Source organism: Otolemur garnettii, unplaced genomic scaffold (genome assembly GCF_000181295.1).
Source record: "Otolemur garnettii isolate 467f Iridium unplaced genomic scaffold, OtoGar3 scaffold00206, whole genome shotgun sequence".
NCBI lineage: Eukaryota > Metazoa > Chordata > Mammalia > Primates > Galagidae > Otolemur > Otolemur garnettii.
This window is the reverse complement of record NW_003852601.1, coordinates 558,914-571,852: the sequence shown is the minus strand read 5'-3', so window position 1 is coordinate 571,852 and position 12,939 is coordinate 558,914. Positions and strand designations below refer to the sequence as shown.

The 12,939-nt window shown below is 41.8% G+C and overlaps 1 protein-coding gene across 3 annotated transcripts in view; it reads left to right on the top strand.

Moving 5' to 3' along the window:
* Nucleotides 1–1,102: 1,102 nt before the first annotated feature.
* The window catches only part of AR (androgen receptor), a 188,653-nt gene continuing 176,816 nt past the window's right edge, over nt 1,103–12,939 (top strand). The window contains exon 1 of one of the 3 annotated variants that reach the window (XM_003801310.2): nt 1,103–3,114. In XM_003801310.2, the coding sequence (XP_003801358.1) occupies nt 1,568–3,114 (1,547 nt within the window). In that variant the 5' untranslated portion in view covers nt 1,103–1,567. The remainder of the gene's footprint in view (nt 3,115–12,939) is intronic. The other 2 variants (XM_023507793.1, XR_002770933.1) reach the window with 2 other exon arrangements.

The window sequence follows — 12,939 nt, the reverse complement described above, 5'->3', positions numbered from 1 at the left end:
CGCGTCCCCATCAGTCCTGAAAAGAATCCCTAGCAGCCTTTATGAACAAATCCTATCACTCCCTTTCTCCCCTGCCCTCTCCCCATCAACGTACACCATCTGTTTTTCAGATTGGGCTTCGGAACCAAATTTGGTGAGTGCAGTCCTCCTGGGGAGATCAGTAGCCCTGTCCTCAAAATAAGCTCCAGGTTAAAGCTTCAGCCCTGGTGCCTAAAGGCTAGTTTAAGAAAGCATAAGACAGATATTTAGGGAGCAGGGGTCCCCCAGGGCTAAAGCAAGTCTCTCTTGCCTTCACTCATGCTGCGCCAGCACTTGTTTCCCCAAAGCCATCAAGCATTAGCTCGCAGCTAGGGGAGGAGAGAAAAGGAAAGGGGAGGGGAGAGAGACAGGAGGTGGGAAGACACGCAGGCCAGCCCGGCGGGGGCGGGACCCGACTCGCAAACTGTTGCATTTGCTCTGCACCTTCCAGCGCCCCCTCAGAGATCCCGGGGAGCTAGCTTGCTGGGAGAGCAAGAGGGTCCGAGCAAGCCCGGAGGCTGAGGAGGCGATTGACTGAAAACGACCCAGCTAGCTGCTCCAGTGCCTTACAGGAGGCTAAGGGACTCACTACGCCAGTCCCAGCCTGGCTCCGGCGACAACCGACGCCTCTTGCAGCACTGCAGTTTCGAAGCCGCCGCCCTGGAGCTGCCCTTCTCTCTTCGGTGAAGTTTTTAAAAGCTGCTAGAGACTCTCGGAGGAAGCGAGCAAAGTGCCCGGTAGGACTGACGGCTGCCTTTGTCCTCCCCCCCCACTACCTCCTGATCTCTCTCGCAGCTGCCTCTGCCTGCTACTCTCGGCCAGCACCCCCCACAACCCCCCCACCCCCTCCCCCGTCTGTCCAGCGCTGCCAGCCGGAGTTTGCAGAGCGGTAACTCCCTTTCGCTGCGACCGGGCGAGCTAGCTGCACTTTGCAAAGAAGGCTCTTGGGAGCCGGGCAACTGGGGAAAGGTTTCCAAACGGCAGCCCGACCTGGCTGATTAGGCTGCTCGCGGGGACGGCCTCCTGATTCCCTCTACTCCCTCTTCACCTCTTCCAGCTCCTCCACCCCCACCCCAGCTACCTCGAGTGCGGGAACCAGAAATGAAAAGATGAAAAGGCAGTTGGGGCTTCAGTAAAAATAAACCAAACCAAAACAAAACCAAAACAAAACAAAAAATACTCAAAACAAAAGGAAAATAACTCAGTTGTTATTTGCACCTGCTTCAGTGGACACTGAATTTGGGAGGCAGAAGATTTTGCTTTGTTTTTTCTTTCAAGATTTGAGCATCACATCGTTTGAATCTACCTTTCAGGGACAGACTGTGAACCAAGCAGGGCAGATCTTATCCAACGTGTGTCTTCCTCTGCAGGAGACTTTGAGTCTGTCAGAGCGTTTTTGGCGTGGTTGCTTCTGCAAGTTTCCTTCCCTAGAGCTTCCCTCAGCAAGCTGCACCGACTACGGCATCATCACTGCCTGTTGAACTCTTCTGAGCAAGAAAAGGGAGCGGCAGAGTAGGGAATTAGGTAGAAGATTCAGCCAGGTTCAAGGATGGAGGTACAGTTAGGGCTGGGGAGGGTCTACCCCCGGCCACCGTCAAAGACCTATCGAGGAGCTTTCCAGAACCTGTTCCAGAGTGTGCGCGAAGTGATCCAGAATCCGGGCCCCAGGCACCCTGAGGCCGCGAGCGCTGCACCTCCTGGCGCCCGTTTGCAGCAGCAGCAGCCGCCGCCGCCGCCGCCGCCTCCCCAGGAGACCAGCCCCCGGCAGCAGGAGCAGCAGCAGGAGCAACAGCACGGTGAGGATGGCTCTCCCCAAGCCCAGAGCAGAAATCGGACAGGCTACCTGGTCCTGGACGGGGAACGGCAGCCTTCACAACAGCAATCAGCCACCGATTGCCACCCTGACAGCAGCTGTGTCCCAGAGCCTGGAGCTGCCACGGCGGCCAGCAAGGGGCTGCCACAACAGCCGCCAGCACCTCCGGAGGAGGATGACTCAGCTGCCCCATCCACATTGTCTCTGCTGGGCCCCACTTTCCCAGGCTTAAGCAGCTGCTCTGCAGACCTTAAAGACATCCTGAGCGAGGCCAGCACCATGCAACTCCTTCAGCAACAGCAGCAGGAGGCGGTCTCCGAAGGCAGGAGCAGCGGGAGAGCGAGGGAGGCCACTGGGGCTTCCTCCGCCTCCAAAGACAGTTACCTAGGGGGTACTTCGACCATATCTGACAGCGCCAAGGAGTTGTGTAAGGCAGTGTCGGTGTCCATGGGCTTGGGTGTGGAGGCGTTGGAGCATCTGAGTCCTGGGGAACAGCTTCGGGGAGATTGCATGTATGCCCCGCTCTTGGGAGGTCCACCCGCTGTGCGCCCCACTCCTTGTGCTTCACTGGCCGAATGCAAAGGTTCTTTGCTGGATGACACTGCAGACAAGGGCACGGAAGAGACTGCTGAATATACCCCGTTCAAGGGAAGTTACACCAAAGGACTAGAAGGAGACAGCCTGGGCTGTCCTGGCAGCAGTGAAGCGGGGAGCTCCGGAGTACTTGAGCTGCCTTCCACTCTGTCTCTCTACAAGTCTGGAGCACTGGACGAGGCCGCAGCTTACCAGAATCGAGAGTACTACAACTTTCCACTGGCCCTGACCGGGCCACCGCCCCCTCCGCTTCCCCCTCATCCCCATGCTCGAATCAAGCTGGAGAACCCACTGGACTATGGCAGCTCCTGGGCGGCCGCGCAGTGCCGTTTTGGGGACCTGGCGAGCCTGCACAGCGGGGGCCCAGCGGCACAGAGCTCCGGATCGCCTTCGGCCTCAGCCGCTTCTTCCTGGCACACTCTGTTCACAGCGGAGGAAGGCCAGTTGTATGGGCCGTGTGGTGGGGGCGGCGGTGGCGGGGGCGGTGCAGGCGAGACAGGGTCCATAGCTCCCTATGGCTACACTAGGCCATCTCAGGGGCTGGCGGGCCAAGAAGGCGACTTCCCCGCACCCGATGTATGGTACCCCGGCAGCGTGGTGAGCAGAGTGCCCTATCCCAGCCCCAGCTGTGTCAAAAGTGAGATGGGTCCCTGGATGGAGAACTATTCTGGACCTTACGGGGACATGCGGTAAGTTTCTCCTCCCAGAAATGTCGCTTTCTTTGGCCCAGGGCACTTTTGCGTTCTGGGGTATCTAGTCTCCTCCGGGGAAACTCAGATACCTTCGGGATAGCTCAGCAGGATTCAATAGGAGGGGTTACTTTATAAAGTTCTTCCAGGGACCCCTGCCTACCAAAGATTCAAGGTGAGCACCCCAAATCTCTGCTGTAAGCCCTGGGTGCTGATCTGAGTGCCTCCAGATTCCTCAGCAATTTCCCTAGCTGCTTTAAACCCTTGCTACCTCCTGGGACTCCAGGTCCCACAGGTTGCAAACTTAAATCCTATTGTATGGGCCGTCTTGGGAAATAAAACCCTTAATCCCTTTTCCTCCCTTCCTCAAAGTCTGAGAACCTGGATCAGAAATTTGCTCAATTTCTCCTCTTCCAGTCTTTTAAGGATTTGCCTTCCAGCCCTTGTTAGGTCTCAGCAGATTAAAGGTAAAAAGACTGGCACAAGAATTTCTCAGCCCGCTTCCTCCAAAGAAATAGAGTGAAATTCTCCCCTTGCAGAAAGAAACTGGTCTCTGGGTGCTGGGGGCCCCTGTGTGAAGGGGTGAATTTTCTTCCCTGGAAGCAACTGGGAACTTATTCCAGAGTTGGAGGTTAGTGGAGAGAACCTAACCAGGCAGGTTTTAAAGTGAGCAGAGGGGCAATTTTCTTGGGAAAGACTGAGTAAGATTTGCCCTCACATGTTTCTCAGCGTTGGCTATGTTAGAAGTAGTTGCTTGGGTCCAGTTTCTCTTGTAAAGTGTTTATTTTCTTTGTGGATTATAATAGATACACAGCCTCTGTTTCAGGTTTGCATAAGATCTGTAAAGAGAAGAATGGTCTGTTAGCCAACAATTTAATCATACTTGTGTCTGAATTACAAAAGAGTTGGAAAAAAAATTGTAAAGAATTTTCTACTACTCCAGTATGCTCTGAAATATACCTTGGGAGAAAGGAGTGGGGTTCTTTATTACATTTCTTCATTTGAAGGACATACTTGCATTTTAAAACATGCCGTTGGCTCTGACAAATTGAGTAAGAATTGATAGGGATCTATAAGCCATAATCTTACCCCAAAGTTTTAATTATGAGGCAAAAAGTGGCAAACAATTTCATCTTATTAAAAGTTCTTCCTCACCACAGTTGTTGAACTTCCTGAAGACCATGATGAAGATTTTTTTTTTTTTTTTTTTGCCAGCAAATTAAGATATTGGTTTATCTGGTGAAGGAGGATGACTTAGTCTGGGGAATTAATTCCTCAGATCAGTTGGAGGCTAATATCCCAGTGAATTTACATCTTATTATGTGTTTCTATAGCTATTTTCTTTTATCTGTGACTTTCCCAAAATTTCTTTGTTTGCCTTAACATCTTTGTTTGGTGACTTAGACTCAATGATTTGCTTTCTCTCACTGATACTTTCGTTCTTGGAAGGTTGATAGCATCACATCCGTAAATAAAGAGGATTTCATAAAATATATTTTTCTGGAATGTTGAAAGTTTCTTATAAAGCTTTACATTCTATTAGGTCTTTAATATTTGACTTATACGATTTGCAAAAGGTTCAATTGATCTTGTCATTCTTTCCCACTTAATTTAGAGTGTTTATTTTTGTAATCAGCTTATACTATGGGATAAAAGATCTTAATTTTATTAGAACAGACTTACTTGGTAGGATTAATTTATTTTTTGTAGGCCTGTCACTAGAGAGCAAAGCTCTTCTATTATGAACTTTTGTGGGGAGATGGAGAAATATCTAAGGTGCTTCTTGACCTACCATGATGCTAAACTCAGTCCCAGTCTCCCGGACCTTCCATCTTAGGCATGCCTTTCCCCCAACTTACTCACTTAACACAGAGGAAACAAAGGATTCCACATACTTGTTAAGGGATATGTCTTGAGAGACAAAACTAAAATTCTCAGGGAGTGGCTGTAGAGAGTAAAAACTTCTTCCTGTCAGGTAGACAGCCAGCTTAGTGATTTTATTCCAGGTCTTAATGGGAAAAAAAAAAAAAAAACACTTCTATATTAGGAAGACTATATTACTTTGATGCCTCTTTGACAATGCTTAAATTAACAACATCGACTTGTGAGAATTTAGCAGTACCCAGAGAAAGGCCAATATTATTTAATCTTCCCTGGTTTATAATTGCTTCGCAGGTTGTGAGGAGTCTAGTGAAAGGGAAAACTGGTGTTCCTATCTCTTGGTCTGACAAAGACTTTCCATTTCCAGGATATGGAAAATCCTTGAATCAGTTTATTGCAAATGAATCCATCTTCAGACCGCAACCCATCTCAATCTAAAAGTTGACATTTTTTCCTACTTTCTATTTCTGTCCCTTACTCTGTAGGGGCACAGTTTGGTGAAAGGCAAGAGATTTTTAAAACTTTGAATTAAAAAATCTCAAAATTCTAGAGGCTTCCAATAACCTGTTTAGTTCCTCCCTTTTCCAACTGTGCATGTGTTTATGCACATTAGTTGTGTGGAGGGATTTTTTTTTAACTTTAGTATCCTCAGCACTAGCTCTGTGTTCTTATACATTTACAATGTTTCTGTTTCTGTCCAGTGAAGGACAGAGGCCAAAGGTGGTCTTCTTTTCTTTTTTTTCTTTTCTTTTTCTTTTCTTTTCTTTTTTTTTTTTCCTTAATTTAGTGTTTGGTTTAAACAGAAGGAATAATAAAAATTGATGGGGCTTGTATTCAACCATGATGATATTTTATCAAGCTCTCTCTCTCCAAGACCAAGCAAGACAACTTTATTAATTGACTGCTGGCCCACTTGACAGAAGTAAAGCCCCTTATTTTTCAGTAAGCAGCACAATAATATGGCAAATGTTTGCTTTTGGGAGCTGGATCCTAAGGTAGCCCATGCAGGAATTGCAATTGGAGTTTAGATAAATTATCCAGATGTAAAAACATTTTAATTTTAAACTATTCTTGATAGTTTGTTTTGGACTTCATAGTAAGTAATATTGTAGTAGTGCTTTGAAATTGGCCAGTCCTGCCATCCTTAGTTTTTCTTTCAAAATATGGTATTTTATTAATTCCTCTTTCCATCTCTTCCTCAGTTGCAAAGAAACTTTTGTGACTATCTTACAAGGAGTAGTTTGTCCATGTAAAGCAGAATTTTGCTTAGGGTCTGAGATAGACTGATGCTTTCTCCCCACAGACTTTGAGGTTCTGTATAAGGAGAAAAAGCATCCTTTTTCCATGATCAGCAAATAGCTGGTGAGGTCTCTCTGGGTCCCAATAATAGACACACTGAACTGCACCCCATTTGGAAGTATCTACAGGATGTAGCCCTCTTGCTTAGCTCAGCTCAGCCAAAGGTTAAAATTGGTGAGAGAGATTTTCAAAGAAGTTTGCAACCTTCCAATTGCAGGGTCACTTTGGGGCGCTTTCTTGCTAGTGTAATTTTACCTCATCAACTTTCCATTTTTTGAACTGTATACTTTGAAATGATATATTGGATTTGCTGGTGCATTTAGTTTCTTTGTTAAGTGTTTTTCATCTCTATAATAATTATTACATCTGGTGTTCATATATAGCATTTTTTAATTAAGTAATTTGTACATAGATTATAAATACATTTATGCTATTATGGGATTCAATGTGTTGCTTATTTGTACAAATTGGAGGGCATACATTCTACTGAACGACATAGTCTTCACCTCTTTTACCCAATTACAGGATTAAGACTTTTGTGTTCTATACCTGATAGATCTAACTTGTACTTGCAATATGTTCCATAGGTGTGGTCCTCCTACCAACCCTCCCTCTATCCACTCGCCTCCCTCCCTTCCCCTCTCCCTCCCTTCCCTCTTTCATCCTAGGCTATAGTTGTGTTTCATTTTTCATATGCATGTGTGAGTGATTGTAAATTGGTTTCACAGTAGTACTGAGTACATTGGATTTTTTTTTTTTTTTAGGAATGGAACATATATAGCACTTAAAACAAATAATTCTTTGGTCTCCTGACTCATACATGTAATGTAGCTGCTCTTGGTGGGATTTGTGAGCTGGAGTTAAGAACATGGATAATTATACAAGTTTTTAATGGTAGTATCAAGACCACCAATTTCATTTGGAACCCTGTACAAGCAGGGAGCAGAAGGTGGGCTGGGTGCAGCAAAATGAAGGGCTTATTTTATAGCCTGAAATCATAATTATGAAAAATTAAAAAAAATCAAATTTTGTGAAGTTGGAGAGTGAAAAGGAAAGCTCTCCCCACCCCCACCTCCACCATTTTCTCTTTGTCTGCAGCTTCCTCACGTGCTGCCTGTCCATGATTTTCTTTTATTCCACTCCTTTCATGCTTTTGATGTTGAAATATAGACTCTTTTTATTTCTCAGGATATTTTTCTCATTACACCCATGGCCTGCTCTAAAGAATGTCTTTTAAAAAAAAAAAAAAACTTCCTGGAGAATAACTGTTCAGATCAATCCCAGCACCTCTCTCTTAAGACCAGATGACATGAGGAGATTGCAAAATCAACAGCTAATGTTTTTACCTTAGGGTTAAAGCCTTATTCAGCAGTTGCTGAGGGAGCTAAACTAGATAGCTTGAGGTCTTGGCAATTTAAAGAAATATTTTGCCAGCTCCTGTCTCAATTTCTCTCTTTATCTCTGTCTCTTTCCTTCTGGCGATGTTGAACCTTCTCTCAGAGCCTGAGAATAACTGAACCCTCTCCTTTCCCAGATAGCTCTGTCTAGGTCAGACATCAGCAGTGTTATCACAAGCAGTACCTAATCTGCATGGGAGGGTACTCACTGGAAGTGTCCAGCTCAGCTAATCTGCTTAGACTACACGAAAATTAATCACTTGAAAACAAAGATGTTTAAGAAAGTATTCTACCTTACCCTTCCCCCAGACAGCATTTTATCAAGTTCTGGGATGTTAAATTCAGAGTAAGTTATCCTTATCTTAAACACAGCCAACTTTTGTATAAATTGCTTGTGAAGTTCTGTATAGTTACCAGCATTGGTTGCCTTCAGACATATGGAAGAGAATTATGAAATCTCATATTTATTTAGAACTCTTTCCCCAGAAAATAAGACCCAGCATTTTTCAGCTTATTCACTGCACTTATATAAGTTTGAGTAGACCAAGGGGGTGCTTAGTGATCACTCCTTTGCTAGTTCAGGAAGTAGAAATAGTTGCATTTTCTATTTTGTTTACCCTGTGGGGAAACCTCCCTACAGCAGTATTTCCTAGCTTTTTCTTTTTGAAGTTTCTCATCTGACAGATAATGCTTTAGATTATTGCTTAGTAAGGTCTATTCTCCGTGGCTGCTACATAGAGATTATAGTTCACAAATTATTGCTTGCACGCTCATGAGCGGTGCCACCCCTCCCTTCCCTCTTATACATGGGCCACACTAGTGTTAAGGGTGGTACATCGAAGTAAATTTATAGCATTAACATTCTGGTCAGTTGAGAATGCTGTCCAATTAGAGTACTTAGTATATAAGTTTTATTTTTTAAAAATGGTTTATTGAGACATAATTCACAATCCATATAAGTCAACCATTTAAAGTCCCCCAGGTTTTAGTGTACTCAGAGTTGTGCACCCTTTACCAGAATCAATTCTTGAACATTTTGATCACCACCAAATGAAACTCTGCAATCCTTAGCAAGTCACCTCCCAACACTCCCCCAATCCTGAGGAACCACTAATCTACTTTCTATTTCTATAGATTTGGTCATTCTGACATTTTTTTTTGAATATAAATAGAATCATGCAATATGTAGTCTTTTGTGACTAGCATATTTCAGATAGAGTAATGTTTTCAAGGCTCATCCATGTTGAGACACATATCAATACTTCTTTTTTTTTAGACATTAGCTGAATAATGTTCGATTATATGGATATATGACATTTTATCTATCCATTAATCAGTTTATGGACATTAGTGTTGAGTTGTTTCCACCTTTTGGTTATTAAGACTAACAATGCTGAGGACATTCATGTACTGGTTTCTTGTGGACATATTTTCAGTTATTTTGAGTATGTACCTAGTAGTGAAATTTATGGGTTATATGGTACTCATGTGTTTAAGCTCTTGAGGAACTGCCAAACCGTTTTCAAAAATGGCTGCATCATTTTATAATCCCACTAGTGATGGGATTATTACATCCTAGGTATCCTACTGGATGTGATGCGTTATCTCATTGTGATTTTGATTTTGATTTCCTTAATGACTAGTAATGTTCAGCATTATTTCATATGCTTATTGGCTGCTTGTATATCTTATTTTCTTATTTTTTGAGAAACATCCATTCAGATTCTTTGCTCATTTTTAGGTTGAGTTATTTGCCACATTTGGCGTATCATTTTTTACTTTTTTCCACTTTCTTGATGGTATCCAATGAAACACAAAAGTTTTTAAGTTTAATGATGGCCAATTTTTCTATTTTTTTCTTTGTTGGATTATGATTTTGATGTCCTATCCAAGAAGGCTTTGCCTAATACAAGGTCACAAAGCTGTACATCTATGTTTCCTTCTAAGAGTTTAATAGTTTTAACTATTTACATTTAGGTCTTTGATCAATTTGACATAATGTTTACAAATGATATGAAGTAAGGACCTAACATCATTTTTTTTCCTGTAGATATTCAGTCACCATAGCATCATTTGTTGAATTTTTACCCATTTGACTGTCTCTGTACTATTTGTGCAAAATCAGTTTACCATAAATGTGAGGGTTTATTTTGAGGCTCTCAGCTATTTTCCATTGATTCATATGACTGTCCTTATGCCAGCCCCACACTTTCTTGATTTACTGTAGGTTTTCAGTATGCTTTTAAATGAAGAAGTGTGAATTCTTCTTTTCCAAGGTTGTTTTGGCTATTGTGAGTCCCTTAAGTTTTCATATGAATTGGGATGTGCTTGCCAATTTCATAAACAAGCCAACTTGGATTCTAACAGGGACTGTGTTGAATCTATATTCCAGTTTGGGACAATTGCCATCTTAACAATGTTAAGTCTTCTGATCCATGAATATAGGATGTCTTTATATTTATTTGGTCTTCTTTACTTTTTTCATCAATGTTTTGCAGTTTTTGGAACATAAGCCTTGAATTTCTTTTCAATAAACTTACATTTATTCCTAAGTATTTTATTTTTTGATACTATTCTAAATGGAATTGCCTTGATTTTCTTTTTAGATTGTTCATTGCTAGTCTGTGGAAATATAGTTGATTTTTGTATATTGATCTTGCATATGGAAACTTTGCTGAAAATACCTGAGTTTGGAATATTTATGGAATTTAAGGGTAGGAGGGTTTCTGATGTTTCCATGAAAGTTAAAGCATACTTCATTTCATCCTGCATAAAGCATAGGCACATTGTTCTCAGTTTCACTCAGCTGTGAATTACAACTAGTAATGCCAACTCCTTCCTAGATGAATAGGAGAATTTTCTAAATTTTCATTTCATTCGAAAATAGCAGGAAAGAGGCCTAATATGATCTATGCAGTTAATATATTTTTTTAAGAATTTGGATTTGGTAGCCATTTGCAAGGGGGTAAGGAATAATAATCACTTCTATAGAAAACTAACATGAAGTGGTAATAAACATAAACTAGTCCACAGAAATCAATTGCTATCTTTGCCTCATGTTTAGGTTTGCATAAGCAGCAGAAGTCATAATTTTATGCTTTTGTATGTTGTCCTTTGGGTAAAGTAAATGCCAACAATACTTCTTCCGGTGTATATTTCTAGATGGGGACATGGTCTATTTGCTCTGATGTAATTTAAGTTTATTTTTAGGGATATAATCCATAGCCAGGAAGCAGAGATAAAATTCACCTATACAGAGACTGAACTTTGGGTTTATTAGACCTCTAGGATAAGGGTCATAGCTAATCAGCTGTAGCTACAGTGTCTTGAAAATGATAAGTGAACTTCAGGCCGCCTGGCAAAAAGGTCTTATTGTAACCTAATAACTGGCTTTAAAGATTATGCTAATAAAGGAATATTTTCAAAAATAATCTATCAATTGAACACTGTTCATGAAGCACCTGCTATGTGCCCTGCATGTAGTAGGAAGAGATCAGGGAAACTGAGGCATAACTCACAGAAAATCTTCTTCTTTCAAGGAACTTATAGCCACTTAAAAAACCCAAAAACATATAATTCTGGAGGCTGAGGCAGAAGGATTGCTTGAGCCCAGGAATTTTGAGGTTACGTGAGCTAGGCTGACACCATGGCACTCTAGCCTGGGCAACAGAGTGAGACTGTGTCTCAAAAACAAACAAACAAACAAATAAACAAACAAAACCCATAAAGCAAAGGCAGCACCACACTACAATGCTATGATGCCTGTATGATAACATGTTGGATTGTGTGGTATGAATTTTTTAAATGTAAGAATTCCAAAAGGAAATGGATCACTATAGGATAAAGTGGTCAGCAATATTACTTGTGTCTGCCTCTGATCTTTTATGGAAGTAGGTGGGAGCATAACTGATGGATATTTCAAACAAAAGGAGGTAGTACCTCTTGAAAGATAAGAAAGAGTGAACTAGAGCAAGGAGTTGAAATCTACTTCTCATTATTCAATAATGTCATCCTACTCAGGTTAGTTACAAGTTTCTTCCTTGGTTTCTTTAGCTCTATCATTGCATTTGGTGGGAATATGTTTTCGATTTCTTTGAGTTGACAAGTCTGCAATAATATGACTAATAAATTAAAATTGACAGTGATTAATGGGTCTTAGTTTGGTGTAAGAACCAGTAAAGATGCCAAGAGTGGTACTCAGATCAAGAAATATCTTTCTGTTTCCAAAGTTTCCATTAATTATAGTAGCTTGCTTTTAGGTTCTATATAGATAGGCTCCAGAGTATGGATTGTTGGAAAGAATTGATAAGCATAAATCAAAAAATTCAGGGAGAAAGGGGCCACATGACATTCTTACAAGGGCTTTGCTGAATTAGTAGATATAGCCTTCTGAAATGGCCTACCCCTTCATCATGAGCTCTGTTCTCTGCAGGTTGAGTAGGTTCCTTGATTATGGAAGTGTAGTTCCACTATCTTGGTCACTAGGCATCTTTGAGAGTCCTGTGGCAGATTTTCATTAAGAGTGGTCAGCCTCCTTGGGTAGTTTCAACACACAGCCAAGGCCTTGTCACAGGATAATTTGACCGAGAACTTCCTAGCACCAAGACAGTAAATAAACTACCATAGTATTTAGTGTTTCTGTTCTTTCTTGAAGTGTCAAACACTTTTAGTGCCAAATATTTTGACTTCTTGATACTTTTTTTACATGTAGAACAGAGAACAGTGACATTGGATACATTCCAATAGTACTGTAGAACGTATCAAGTGATTTCATATTCCATTATTGCATTTCATTCTCATTTCTACCCTGTACAAGCAGTGAGGGGTGAGAATATTATAATGATGCTCACACCATTATAGTATTTTACCCATTGTAACCAATATGCTTAGAGAGGTTAGGTTACATGTGTGCAGTCAACAATGTCATAGTGATAGAACTAGGATTTTAGTTCCAGTCTTTTTTCTCCTAATAATGTGTTTCTGCTTTCATCCCACAGCTCTTTTTACCCCATAGATAAGAAAGATGAGAGTCATAGAGACAAAAGGACCACACTGGTATCAATAACAGAAATTGGGAAAGCTGTTCAGGCTTCTAGGTCTCTTATTTACCCATAAGACTAATGGATTGGGTTGTATGGAAGTTCTGGGTGTCAATAAACTTGCCCTTCTATTTTACAGACTTTATTTATTCAACTAACACTTATTGAACATCTACTACACTATACTAGCCATTAATGATGTAGCAATT